Source organism: Typopeltis vanoorti, chromosome 15 (genome assembly GCF_054136105.1).
Source record: "Typopeltis vanoorti isolate ZY-2024b chromosome 15, IOZ_Tvanoo_1.0, whole genome shotgun sequence".
Taxonomy (NCBI): Eukaryota; Metazoa; Arthropoda; class Arachnida; order Uropygi; family Thelyphonidae; genus Typopeltis; species Typopeltis vanoorti.
This window is the reverse complement of record NC_143563.1, coordinates 16,788,507-16,803,287: the sequence shown is the minus strand read 5'-3', so window position 1 is coordinate 16,803,287 and position 14,781 is coordinate 16,788,507. Positions and strand designations below refer to the sequence as shown.

General features: G+C 37.7%; 1 protein-coding gene across 1 annotated transcript in view; it reads left to right on the top strand.

Moving 5' to 3' along the window:
* Positions 1-10,330: 10,330 nt before the first annotated feature.
* Positions 10,331-14,781, top strand: part of LOC150098420 (prostaglandin E synthase 2-like) — an 81,368-nt gene continuing 76,917 nt past the window's right edge. The window contains exon 1 of the mRNA XM_090405581.1: positions 10,331-10,822. Within this exon, the coding sequence (XP_090261707.1) occupies positions 10,442-10,822 (381 nt within the window). The 5' untranslated portion in view covers positions 10,331-10,441. The remainder of the gene's footprint in view (positions 10,823-14,781) is intronic.

Here is a 14,781-nt window from a genome sequence, read left to right as displayed (position 1 = left end):
ATCTTGGAGTGTTAGTAGATAAGAAGTTGATGTTCATTGGCCATGTACCAAAGATTGCAAATACAAAAGTTAATTGCAATGCTGAAACAAACGTTCACATGTAAAGATAAGGATGTCATTTTGCTTCTTTACTAGGTTTTGATAAGACTTCACTTGGACTAGTGTGGGCAGGTCTGGTCTCCCGTTTTCCGTTTTGATTCTAATATAGTGGAGAGAGTGCAAAGGAGAGTGTTAAAATGCTATCAGGATTGTGGAATACTGATTATGAAGACAGATTGAGAATTAGTAGACTGCAACAGTAGCAAACAAAAGAAAGAGGAATGATATGAGCGAAACTTACAAACTTTTAAAAGGGTCATACAGGATTTCCATTGATGGAATTTTTCAATTTATGGAGGGTAGAGAAAGGACAATAGGGCATCATTGGAAGCGGAGAATGAATGCCGCTAAGAAGGGGGTGAAGACTAGATTTTTCTCTCATAGGGTATCGCGTGATTCTAATGGATTGCCCTTGGATGTGAGTGCAAGCAGTGTGAATCAATTTCAGAACAAGTATGATAGCTGGAGCATATAGAATGTGGCCAACTTTTGAGGCCACATACTACACCCTCTTAATCATCTTCATAATAATATAGTAGTGTTGGAGGAGCTTTGTGTGATGGAGCGTACTATCTCCCACGATCAATCTCTGACTTCATGCAGGATAGAAGTTAATAATAATAGTAATTTTTTTTTCAAAGTTTGAGAAAGAGTTATTATACAAACAGATTTCTGCATTTGTTTATAAGGATTACTTGTAGATGAGTGAGGCAAGTTAAACCCACCTACTTCGAAACTTGGGTTATCTTTTATGAAGAAAGGGGGATTTAGCCTTCACTATTTCTGTTGTTGCTACTGTTTATCTATGGGATGTAGGCATTGGATGCTATTGATTTGTGATGTGTATATTAGTGTTAATGGTATGTTAACTTTGTTGGTATATTTTCCAGAGTTCGTTTTATAATGTTCTGTAGTTATCTATGTGTTTTAAATTTCTTGGTAGGTTGTTGAGTTGCGTGGGTATCTGATGTGATCTCACAAAAGAACCGTATGTTATAAAGGGATGTAAAGAGTTGTTGTAGGTCGTGTTATACGATATGTTTCTCTGTTGTTTCGATAGGTGATGTGGAAGTAATTCCTTGTTAATGATATGTAGTGTTTCAGGTTTTTAATGCTCAGAATTCTGTGTATCGCCATGTGCTTGTCGGATATTCGTTGTTTCGTGTAAGGTGTCCAGATCACTGTTGACACTATTTTCCTGTGTAGTGTTTCTAATTTTGTTAGGTGGCTGGTTGATGTATTCGCATAGACTGGTATTCTGTATCTGAATAGGGATTCGCAGATACCGTGATATAGGAGTTTTTTAAGACATTATTCCACCCATGTTGGGTGGAATAATGTCTTTAACTTGGAAGAGTTTTGTTGCGATGATCCGGATTTTGGTGTGTAGGTATTCTATATGTTTTGTCCATTTAAGGTTGGAATCTATATAGAGACCGAGGTATTTTGCGTGTATTACAGGTTTGATTTCGGAACATTGGCAGGTATATTTGTTGTTAATGCAGCGGTATGTGTGACGATGTATCGATAGTGATGCGGGGCGTATGATTCTTGGGTTCTGTATTATCAACATCTGTGTTTTGGTGCTGTTGATTAGAATTGCGTTTTGGTGGAAGTATGTTGTGATTTCATTTAGGTCTTGTTGTGCTTTGCAGAGAGATGTGTTAATGACTGTGTGGATTGCTAGTAGTGCAGTGTCATCTGCATATCGAAATATTTGATTTCTTATGGATATGTTATGAACATCGTTAATGTATATGTTGAATAGAGTGGGTGATAATATGGCACCTTGAGGTATACCGTGTTTTATTTATATACTCCGACTGTGAAATGTACCTATTTTTGTTACTTGTGTTCTGTCTGAGAGGTAGTTCTTGAACCATGTAAGCAGTGTTCCTCTTATACCTGTTGAGTATAGTTTGGTGAGTAGTATGTCATGTTCACGTGTATCAAATGCTTTGGTTAGGTCCAGCAGTATAAGGATGGCGTACTTGTTTTTGTCGAGAGCTTTGTTTATTGTGTCGGCGATGTCTTCTAATAAAGTAATGGTGCTTTTTGTTTTCTGAAATCCGTATTGGTTTTGTGAGATAATGTTGTACTTCTGTAAATAGTTCTGTAGTCTGGTGTGTGTTATTTTTTCTAGAATTTTTGAGATGACTGGTAGTGTATCTATTGGTCTGTATTTCTGAGTATTGTTTCTTTTGCCGTGTTTGTATATTGGTGTAATTACTGCAGTTTTTAGTTGTTGTGGAATAATGTCTGGGTCGAATATTATGTTCACGAGTTTCAAAAGTATTGGATTTATTTGTTCAAAGTGTGTTATAAGGTCTGTGGGTCTTATTTTGTCTATTCCTGGAGTGGTCTTTGGTTTTAGTTGTAGGATTACTTCTTTCAGTTCCTGTTTTGTTAAATGTGGAAAATACATCGTTTGTTGTTGACTTTGTGTTGGTAGTTTTTTTGTTGATCGTTGGTAGTTTGTCTTTTTTGAGTTGTGTGATGTTGTTTGTGAAGGCATGGTTGAATGAGTCTGCTAGTTCCTCTTGGTTTGTGTCCTGACCGAAGCTTTTTGCAATAAAATCTTGTGCTGAAGTTTTCTTTTTTCGAGTTACTAATTCGTGAGTGTAGCCCATGTTTGCTTAATGTTGTCGTTATATTCCATGAATTTTTGGAAATAGTATCGTCTTTTTGCCCTACGAATTTTTGTTAGTTGATTTCTTATGTTTTTGTATAAGGTTTGTAAATGTGTTTTACTGGGTGACTTCTTAAGTTTTTTCCATAGATTTTCTTTTACACTAATAGTGTTTAGTGTGTCGTCATTTATCCATGGATTGTTGTCTGTCTGTCGCCTCGTTTGTGTAGGTTTTGTTGCTTTTTTTGTATTTTTCTGTGAACTTTAGTTGAAAAGTCTTGTGTAATGTTACAGGATCATTTATTTTAAGTAGGGAATTCCAGTCTGTATTTTTTACTTGGTTATCGACAATGCTCTTTAGTATGATCGAGTTTTGTCGACTTTTGTGGTGGTGGGAGGGGGGGGGGTAGGAAAGGTAATAAAACGAAGTTGAGACAAATTAGTGATCGGCAAATTTTACGTTAATTACTGATGATGTATATATATGGATGGGAGCCCGTATGTTGATATGATCAATGCATATCGATAATTGTGTTAGTGAATTATTGAGTATTTCTTCTCTTGTTGGGGAGTTGGTAGGGTTTATGTTGTACTGACTTAGTATATCAAGATATGTGCTAGTGGTTGAAGAAGCGTGGTCAAGAGTATTTATGTTAATGTCTCCTATTAGGATGAGCCTGTGTGTTGTACGCGGTTCGCTGCCGCTTAGCCATGTTTCTAACTCGTGAAGAAAACTGAGTGGATTATTATCTGGGGATTTGTATATTGTGGTTATTGTGTATTTGATACTATTGTGGATATTTGTGATTTCCAAAATTAGTGTTTCCGCATGTTCGAATTGGGTTTGTTTTTCAGTCACATCGTATTTTTCTTTGATAAATGCCACAATGCCACCTCCTCTTTTGTTTGGTCTACATAAGTTGTAGGTTTGATAATTATTTATGTTGTATGCGTAAATTTCTGTGTCGTTTATTGCAACTTCGGTCAGTATTAGCCCATCTATGTTTATCATGGTATAATTGAGTTATGTTATCAATGTAAGCAAGTGTTTTTTTATACTTCTTATGTTTGTGTGTATGATAGTGAAGTTGGTATTGGTGGAAATGTTGTCTGACCATTTCTTCAAAGAGGCAAAGACCTTGAAGTTTATGTTGTCTGACTGGATATGTTCGCCTATGTTTGAGATCTCCATTATATAGTTTTTAAATGAGTTCTAATCTAATTCTTAAGTATGTGAAAAGTTAGTGTTTTATGTTGGTAGGCTGTGTAAGTCGGATTCACTTGTAATTATGTATACTCGAGTTTTCATTCTTTCTCATAAGTATCTGGGAATTCTTTGTCCACAGGAACTTGCAGTTTTTCTCTGTTTTTGTCTTCCTTGCTTTGTATAAAAGATTTTTGAAGTCTGGAGTCCAGTGTTCCGTTATGTAGATTAGTGTTGGGAGTTTCTTATTAGTTAGGATCGTTGTTGTCGCTCTTGTTTTCTTGCTTTCTGTAAGAAAAGAGTCGCTCAGATTTCTGTTGGTTAAACGATCGATGATTGGTAGCGGTCTCTCTTTGTTTTTTTGTGGGCCTCGGTTAATAGAGGTGATATCTGTGGTTACGATTTGAATTCCAATTTTGCTGCCAATCAGTTGCATTATGTTGCTTAAGTCTTCTGTATTTTCTTTCATTATTCCCTCAATTTGAAGTTCTTTTTTTTCTTACTTTTTGTAGCATGTGCTCCATTTGACATTGAGTTGTTTACTTCTTTCCACAATTCTTGATTTTCGCATTGGAGTGTTTCTTGTGTTTCTATCGCTACCGTTAATTTCGTCTTTATTTCTCGCACGATTCCTAACATTTCTTCAGAGGTCTTGTTATTGTACTGTATGTAATGTTCACACTCCTCGAATTTTTGTTAATTTGTTCCATGTGTATTTAACAAGTCTTTCACCACGAGTTTAAATGAATCAACGTTATCTGTAATAATAATAATAATAATAATAATAATTAGAAAAGTTCCTTTAGTCACTGACTAGAATTGAACTAACTGTGCTCTCTTTCTATTTGTCATTTAGCACAGTGGTTGGCTTACGCCACTACGCAGTATTATTTTGTGACACCTACAAGGACTGATTGTAGGAGGATCCAAGTTTATTCCGCTGCAAACATCTCACCATCTACCACTACACACAACTAACTACTGCGCATCACCTCCACCAACAGTACGTTTTGTCTATAAATTGCCTGTACGTGGGTTCTCGGAGGAAAAATCCCTTCCGTATGAGATCAGCTAACTCATTCAACTGAAGAAACACTTATAAAGACTCCTCTCTTCGCCTCGAGAATCGAATCAGGCTTTTTCCAATTGAAGAAAACAATGTACTGTTGTTCTTCCAATTGGGCTACTAAGGCGCTTTAAACTTTTTTTAACTTTTACAAAAAATGACTACATATAATCTACAAAAAACGCCACTACTTAGAATAATCCAACATTAAAACTTTTAAAACTCTACCTGTTAGATTCTTCTTAGATTTTTGGGTAAAATCTGAATTGCTGTGTATCACAGTTATATTGTTTGAATGATGTCTTGTTTTAACTATGTGATTAAATCATTTTATTATTATCATCATAATAATAAAATAACTTGACGCCTGTGTAACTCTACAGAAAGGCGGTTGCATCCATAGTGGAAGGCCTTTGGAAGAAACCGTTATAAGTTCATTGGTAGTCGTTGACCAGCGAACTTTTCTAAACAAACCTCTCTTTGACAGGTCCCTAGTTAGTCAATCACTGACACAGTAACTTACTGTTTTCTCCCCAAAAGTAGTTTTTCATCACATAAAGTCAAGAAAATCGATCATGGAATTCACACTCAAACAATTATATTCAGCATTAAGCTTTGGGACCAAGAAATGCCAATAGTTGTCTGCGACACTCTCTCCTCATACCAATTAAAATCACTAGTAGTCTCTTACCAGAATTCTGTGATTAGCTAACTGTGAAGATTGGCTACCCACTAGTGTCAAAAATTAGCTAAGATTGAACTTCCTCACATAATATCTTTGGAGAATAGGTCGTTAACGGATACAAAGAAACTGGGTTTTGAAATCAACATTATACGAATGATTTTGAAGACACCAAGGGGTCAGAATGACAGACAGTTGCCATTATCTCATTATCCTCGAAATTAATTATATCATCATCAGTTGTCGCCCCCCCCAGAGGGAATACGCAAGGCCATTTTAGCTCTAATTTTTGGAGACTGAGGGGTTAATTCAATTGCCACCAGTAGCCGATCAGAGATAGCTGGCCCAAGACTATCACTATTATACATGGCAACCAGTAATGAGAACCAGCTGACAAGTGTTGCCATCTCATGGTCCAAATCCTAACACTCTGTTTACTATGAAAATAGTGTATGTTCTATGATCGATTTTCTTGAGTTTATGGGACCTTTTAAAAAAGCTGGCTGAACTGGAGACCTGACTGAAAAAATATTCTGATAGTATGATCTTTCTCTCTGGATCTTTCATATAGACAGAAGCTTTACCACTAAAATAAATAAAATATATAAACCAATTATCTTCTGCTCACAGGAGTAAACAGTGCACTTTCGCAATAAATATCACTGGAAATTTTGTGATTCCACGTATAATCCAGATTTTGGTTTTATTCAAAGTATAATGAAATTAATTGCCATCACTTTTATTAAATCTGGGTAATGAACAATCAGAATGAAGTAGTTATGATATTCTCGTTACTTATTGAACATTTTCTATTATTATTAGTATTATTTATAATTAATTTATTTTCCTTCTTCCTTTATTAATTTTCTGTCTGCTGGGGTGTTATTGGCGTTGCTACTTGCGGTAGAGTTTATATATTATTTTCCTCCTTCCTTTATTAATAGATCTCTTCCAGAGATGGCGAATTTGAGTGGTGAATTGTATTATGACGATTATGAATTGTGAGTGAATTTGATCATTATTCGACTATTTCAGTTTTTTTGAGTTTGCGTAGAGCATAGAATGATTGAGGTAGTGTTGTTATCCGATGTGCAGTTCTGGTCACTCTAGGTAGGTAAATTACTCCAGAAAACTGTAATTGCAACGAGGGCGATTTGCTAGTACCTAATTTTTGCTTCCATTACACACCGTCGTTAGAATTGCCATTGTAGTGCCGTCATCACCAAGAGCAAGGAGGAAGATGATGCTTATATTGAATCGCTCAACAAAGGGTAGGTGCTCAGCATTCTCAAAAAGATTGTAAGAAAAGTCGAACGCAAGTGACACGGATCTTTAATTTCTACTCCTTGCCAGGAGAAGTTGAGGAGTGCGAAGACACTGCCCAGATGGAGGAGAAACTAGATTTGGTGATTTCCACTGCCCCAGACTTTGAAGAGGTCCGTGCGCGCAAAACCACCGACGCTGAATCTCCCATGGATTCCGATATGGGAGATGACACTCCCAGTTCCGATCCCTCGGCCTCGCCCAAAGAGAGGGTACCACCGATCTTCCTTCGGGAAAAGAAAAAATGGACACACTTAAGGTCCACCATGACAAACTTACAAATACAATATATCTCAGCTAAGAACATGGATGATGGCATCAAAATCAAGCCTGCTACCGTAATGTACTATAGAAAACTGACCAAAGAGTTTCAAATTCAGAGCGGCAAGTTTTTTGTGGGGGAAAAATTCGCATAAAAATAAGGGAAAGGGGCGGCAAAATTCCTAGGGGCGGCCCTAAATCTGAAGGTGGTCCTCCGAGGTGTTACAGAGGATGTAACTACAGATGAAATAGACGCCGACCTCCGCCACTAGGACCTGTCACCTATTAAGGTCAATAGGATGACCAGAACGGACAAAACCCCTATACCTCTGGTATTAGTGGGATCCAGAAATCTTACAAAAATATTTATCACCTAAGATCAGTCTGTGGACTCCAGATCATCCCAGATCCTCTGAGGAAGAAAGTTTCAACTGGACAGTGCCACAAATGTCAAAGATTTGGCATGCTCAGAGACTCTGCAAACAGAGTATAAATACCTGAAATGTGCGAAGAGCCACCCCACTAATATCTGCACAAAGCCGAAAACCACCCCGGCTATTTGTGCAAACTGTGGTGGCCCTCACCCAGCTAACTATAAAGGATGTGTTCAACACCCCGAATAACAGAAAGTTCGAAATAAACAGACAATCACCTGTCTCTATCAGCTCACTAACAACTACGCTTCTGGCACCACAGCCTCACAGTGTTCATCAATATGTGACAGAAGTCAAACAGCCGCAGTTTGAGGCTCCTAAGAGAACAAATTACCAACGACAGGCAAGAATCTATGCGGATGTAGATTGTTCCAAAATGACAACGAAGGAACAGAATCAGAATCAATCAACAGCGCTGTCAAACCTGACAACTGTCATTACTGCCTCGCTGTCAAATATGCTACAGGATTTCATCAGGTCCAATCCTTCACCAGCTGCTAAAAAATATTCCTATATGAAACTCGATCAATCCTCTCAGCACTTACTGATGAACAGGAATAAACTAACTCCAGACTCTTTACAGATTGTAATGTGGAATGCCAATGGCCTCAAACACAAGATTATGGAGCTTCAAGAGTACACTCGGGGACTTCAGCCAGGCGTTGTTTTGATAAGTGAGACACATCTGAGGCCATTGGGTAGTCCCAAAATTAGGGGATATCACATCTACAGAACTGACAGGCCAAATTAAAGAGGTGGTGGCACTGCAATCTTCATTAAAAATTATATCTAACGCCATACAGTGAACAACCCCGAACAACTAACTTCGAGGTTACTGGTGTGGAGGTCCTTACTAGCTCGGCTGCTGCAAAAAAAAAAAAAAAACACTACTGCACACGGATCTGTATGCCATCCTAGATGCTAGAGAGCTCATCATTATTGCTAGGGACAAACTTCACATACCAGGCATGGAATTGTAGAATCACAAACAACAACGAACGCATACTTGCCAACTACACGGGATTCAATTGCGCTGTCGTCGCAGGCCCCACTGAACCTACTCATCACATCCCGAATGGCACTGTTGACATCTTGGATATAGCCATTCTGCAATATGTTAAGTTTCAATATGATTTAAGAACATTAAACGAGCTGTTATCAGATCATGGTCCAGCTATTACAGCTGGGAATGCAACACAAACTGTCTCTCCCCTCACACTCATTCACATCCTGGGAAAAATTAGCAAAAGCACTTCCAGAGTTCATTGGCCCTTCCTTTTATAAGGTCAAAGCAAGAAATTGAAACAGCCGTCAGAAATTTTATTCAGCAAATTAATGCATTCATACGGCAGTTACCTCTTACACAACTCGCTTCACAACAAATCGGTTATTATGAACCTGATCAGAGATAAAAAAATAAAGCTAGTAAAAGGTTTTACAATACCCCACCACCTTAAGACAAAAGAATTCTTAACAGATTAAACGGAGCTGTGAGAGACACCCTCAAAGTCCACAGGGATCAACTATGGGAGGATAAGTTGGCTTCCTTCTCACCTGTGGATCACTCTATTGGGGACTCTTGGTGCCCCATTCTGGCTGGTGTTCCGCAAGGATCTTTACTAGTCCTAATTCTGTTTTCGATATTTATGGCAGATATTCCACACAATTTAATGTCATCTATCTTAGCCCTCTATGCTGATGACACAGCGATACTACCAGATACTCTTCGCCCACACACCTAGTCACCAAAAAACTCCAAGAAAACTTACAAATATTAGAAAAATGGTTCTCCAATTGGAGATAACCAGTAAACCCCTTGAAGAGCCGTGCGCTTCTCCAGAAGAACAGTATCTTTTACAGGTGACACTTTCTGTTTAACACCAAAATTCCTTGGAAAACAGAAGTCAGATACCTTGGTGTACTGCTGGACAAAAGGCTAACTTTCAACGACCACATCAAGGACTCGTGTGCAAAGGCATTAAAACTCATCGCCAAGCTCTGTCCCCTAATAAATAGAAACAGTAAATTACACACCAGAATCAAACTGCTCCTCTACAAACTGATGATTCGTCCTATAATCACATATGCTTCGCTAGCATGGAGCCATACCATTGATACTAATATCCTCAAACTGCAGCGTGTGCAAAACAAGTGCCTTCGTATGATTCTGAACGCCCCGTGGTTTGTCAGAGCTGTTCGACTTTATCGGGACACAGACATATACGCTTTCCTTCAGTCTCTTGCAGCAAAGTATTTCCTAAAAACGTCTACACATCCCAATCCACTGGTACAACAAGCTGTTGATTATGATGAAACGGACCTGTACAAAACACAAAAGACTTAAAGCCATCCTGATTTCAATAAATGATCTATAATCCCCTTGCCCTCTCAGGGCGAGCATTGCTCATAAACGTTTTTCTTCACTGTATCCATCCAGACAGCGGGGAATATGAAAAGCATATTCAGCCTTGGAGTCAGTAAAGTTGAAGAAGTTGACTTATTAATGTTCTGTCTGCTGCGGTGTCGTTGGTGTTACTACTTGCGGTAGAGTCTGTATATCATGTTTTGGCGTGTTTTTAGTATGGGTTTTCGTTTGATTCACTAGTGGATGATGATGCGTAATCATTTCAAATGAAAATTTTGTACCATAATTTATTTCCATAGTATTAAGAAGAAGAAGAAGAAATATTTGAATTGTTGTGTGTTATTTATTACTTAAGACAAAATCATTTGGAGCCGTTATATGATAATGGCAGCTTGCATGAAAAGTAATGCGACTTTTATGAGTAGTGAACTTGTTAGATTTTTAAATAAACGAACTTTTGCAACTTTAAACAGGCATGCCTTTCAGAATATACTGTTGAAAAATAAATCGGCAAATGAACTTGTTGTTCAGCAAAGTGTTTATGCTGGTCAGCACTATTCAAAGTGGAAGCGTTTGTTTTCATCAACTGCCCGTCTAACCCTAGCTAGTGTATTGGTAATGGGTTGCGGTGGAGGAATATACGGATATTATACTACATATGCCAGTCCTACCAGGAACAATCGAGTTTCAAATATGATGGCAGAAATGAAAGATTCGTATGTCGTTGTCAAACCTCCGGCTATACGTCCCACCAGATCGGTACGTATTATTATTACAATAATAAAAAACCGCCATGGAATCAAAGACTCATCGTGGGAGGTCCACTGTTATACATGCAGTTTATCATACCATACCCTAAATATATTCACTGCCTCTGCACTCACCACATTCTCGGGCAATGCATTTCAATCACTTGACACTCTATGCAAAAAAAACCTGCTCCTCACTGACTTGCTCACACTCTCCTTATACAGCTTTCAGGGATGACCTCTTGTTCGCTTCCTATCTTCACTTATTCTGTGGAAAACCTCCCCGACATTAATCTGGTTATTTTATTTATTCGTATGACATGAATAACAAAACATGCAGTACAATACACTGTCACTTTAAAAACATATAAAATTAAAAGTCATTTTAAAAACCAATTAAATTAAAAGTCACTGAGTCGCAATATGGTCCACAGTTTGTCTTTCAGCTCCACAATTACAATGCAGGGATGGTTGTTTACCCCTATTTCAAAAGCATGTCTGCACATACACCATGACCAGTTGGTATTCTATTAAGCTGAGTCCAGGATTTTCGTGGGAGTTGTGAGCGAGCATCAACACTTTCTTGTAATTCTTTGAGAGAAAATTTTGTGATGTCATCTGTCCGTCTCTCCCACTGTTCTTGCCACTTTTGCTTCAGGCCAAAGTTAGATTGTAGTAGTAGTTGGGCTAATTGTATTGGTGGATGTCTTGATCTCAGTCGTTGTACACTTAAGTCTGGGAGATCTAAATGTATTATTGGTAGGGCTGTGTTCTCCAAGATTTTCTTATACTCCTATAAGAGAGCCTTAGTCCTGTGCAGATTCGGTGGAACAATGTTGTTAAGAGCTGGAAGGTAGTGTGTGGGCGTTGATTTAATTGTGCCAGAAACCGCAGATTATCAGCTGTTGCTCCTTATGTCGTGCCCGTTAGTTTTTGTATTATGTTGTTACCGGTTCTTAACTTAGTGGGAATATTTGTTAGGTGTTGCTTGTAATAGAGTGTGTGTGGCCCAGGGTCACACCCAAGTACTTTGGAAACTTATTGTGTCATAGTAAACATCCTTCAAAGAAGATATGTAAAGTGACATCTGCCATGTGATTATTAAGATGAAAGCTTGATACTTCTGTTTTGTCTGGATTGAGCTGGAGCCTTCATTTTTTGTAATATTCACCTGTTGTTTTCAGATCTTTTGTAAGTACCTCTTCAGCCTGACTCGTGTTTTGGTGTCGAATGGCAATTACAGTGTCATCAGCATTACAGAACTTGCATGAGATGGTAGCAGGCAAGTCATATGTGTAAAGGTTATAAAGTAAGGGTGCCAATACTGACTCTTGTGGAAGACCATTATTAAGTTTTCATTGTTGGGACATTTTATTTCCTAATATAACTTGAAAGAAACGTTCAGTGAGCATGGAGGAAATTAAGTGTGCAGTCCGTTTACATGGGACAATGCTAAGAAATTTGTATATAAGACCTTCATGCCATACTGTATCATAGGCTGCTGTTAGGTCCAAGAAGACAGCTGATGTTCTAGATTTAAATGCTATATAAGTGAACAGTAAAGAGGATTCATGCCAGGAAACAGTACAATACAATTTATGAATTAAAAATTAAAGATCAATTGAAATAAATAACATGTATCAATGCTTTTTAAACTTTCAAAAAGCATTTGACAGTAAGCCATGAAAAATTAATAGATATATTAAAATTGATACAAAACACCTCATAATAATAATTATACTAGCATCAGAAGATGCAAATTATAAATTGATTGAGTTCATTCACCAAAAATTGTTGGAATAAGTGAGACATTGTTGGATGAGAATGACATCCTAACAGGAATAAAGATAGAAGGGCATGATGTATTTTGTGAAGATGAAAGGATAAAATGGGAGGTGGAGTGCTATTGATGATAGAAAAAGAGTTATGTCTATACAAGGTAGAAATGCAATGGGGAAATAGTGGCAGTGGTATGAGGCAGGATGGTGTGAGATAAAGGTGAATAGAATGAAATGCTTTGTTGGATGTTGCCATAGACCTGGTAATGTGAAGGGTAGTGACCAGGAAATATATAAACAAATTAGCCAAGCAAATAGGAAAAGAGTATCATTATGGATGATTTTAATTATGGCAATATAAATTGGGATGACGAGATAGCAACTGGAAGTAAAGAAAATGAGTTTCTTGAGTTTTTGAGGGACTACTACCTTAGGAAGCATGTAACTGAGGGCACACATTGAGGGTCTTGGATTTGATCCTCTTATCAGAGGATGTTATTATAAATAAGGTGTCGAATATTCCTCCATTTGGGTAGATGACCATGAAGTAATTACTTGGGTGGTTGCCAACTATGTGAGGACTTCTGTGAGGAAAAGGTATATGTGGAACTACAAGGCTGGTGATTATGACAAGCTCAGAAGACAGCTTGCATCAGTAGCATAGAATGAGGAAATGGGTGAAAGGACATCAATGCTGCTTGGGTTATATTCAAGAACTGCCTATAGGAGCAGTGGCTAAATATATTAAAAAGGTCAGAAGATTAAATAGGTAGGTGTGAGAATGAAGAGATTAAGTATGCAGTACAGAGAGAAAAGGTATTATGGAGGCAACATAAGAGGAGTGGTAATAATAAATTCCATGTAGAATACAAGGAACAGGCAAGGAAGGGATGACTTGCCAAGGGTAGCAAAAGTTCAGTGTAAGTATTGACAGTTAGCTAATGAAGCTCCCCCAAAAAAAAAAAAAAATCGTAGAGAGTTCTTTTGATATGTAGCCAGCAAAACAAAAAATACTTATGGATGGTATAAGGACAACGCCTGTGGAGGATATAGATGAGATAATTAATGAGCAGTTCATAAAGGTCTTTCATCTTTGTGAGTGTGATATCATGGAGAGTTTGAGAGCAGTGGATTATGAAGAGAAGACTAACTATAAGTGTGGAAGAGGTATATGAGAAATTAAGCAAACTTAATGTTATAAGGCTGTGGGAGTTGATGATATATCACTGCTTAAGTTTTAAAAGAGGTATACCGTGAATAGACATATCGATACAAAATTAATAAAGGAAAAAAAACTCACGTACAAAGATTATTTAATAGTATAATTTTCGCCTGTGTGTCACAGGCATCAAGCTCAAATTAAACAATAACTGACAATTCCAAAATGCACCGCCTAAGTAGCTGGTGTAAGATAACTAAAAATAAGTATCACTGTTTATTTTGAAGGAATGTGTTAAATCTCCCTCCAGTTTGTGAGAGTGGCCATGAAGTAATTACTTGGGTGGTTGCCAACGGTGTGAGGACTTCTATGTGAAGAAAATGATTTGACATCTACTTTGACATATTTGTTTAAGTTTTACATTGGGTCAAGTTCCAAAGGAGTGGAAGGAAGGCAAGATTGTACTGCTTCATAAAGTAGGTGGCAGAACTCAAGCATCAAATTATAAATCAGTCTGTTTGTCAGGTATGGTGGTTTAAGTGTTGGAGAGGCTGGTGAGAACCAGGATCCAGAATTGGGTTGACAACAGTGGTATTAACTTTGATAGACAGAATGCATTTGCTAGAAGGAAGTCATGTTTTAGTAATCTACTTACTTATTACAATAAGATGACAGCTGCATTGGACAAGGGAGATGGATATACAAAAGTATACTTAGATTTTGCAAAGGCTTTTGATAGATTACTGCATGATAAGTTGATAGTCAAACTAGAGTGGATGGGGCTGGATTTAGACTAGTGCATTGGATTGGCGATTGGCTATCTAATAAATGTCAGCAAGTTGTGTATGGGAGAGCAATATCCCAGAAGAAGAAATCCACCAGTATTGTGCCTCAGGGTTCTGTTTGTGTTAGGCCCATTGCTGTTTAACCTGAATGTTAATGATATTGGGTAAGACTTGAATGGGGATATTGTTATTTGCACATGATGCAATGTTGAGATGAACTATAGGAGTAGAGCAGATATTCTAGCCT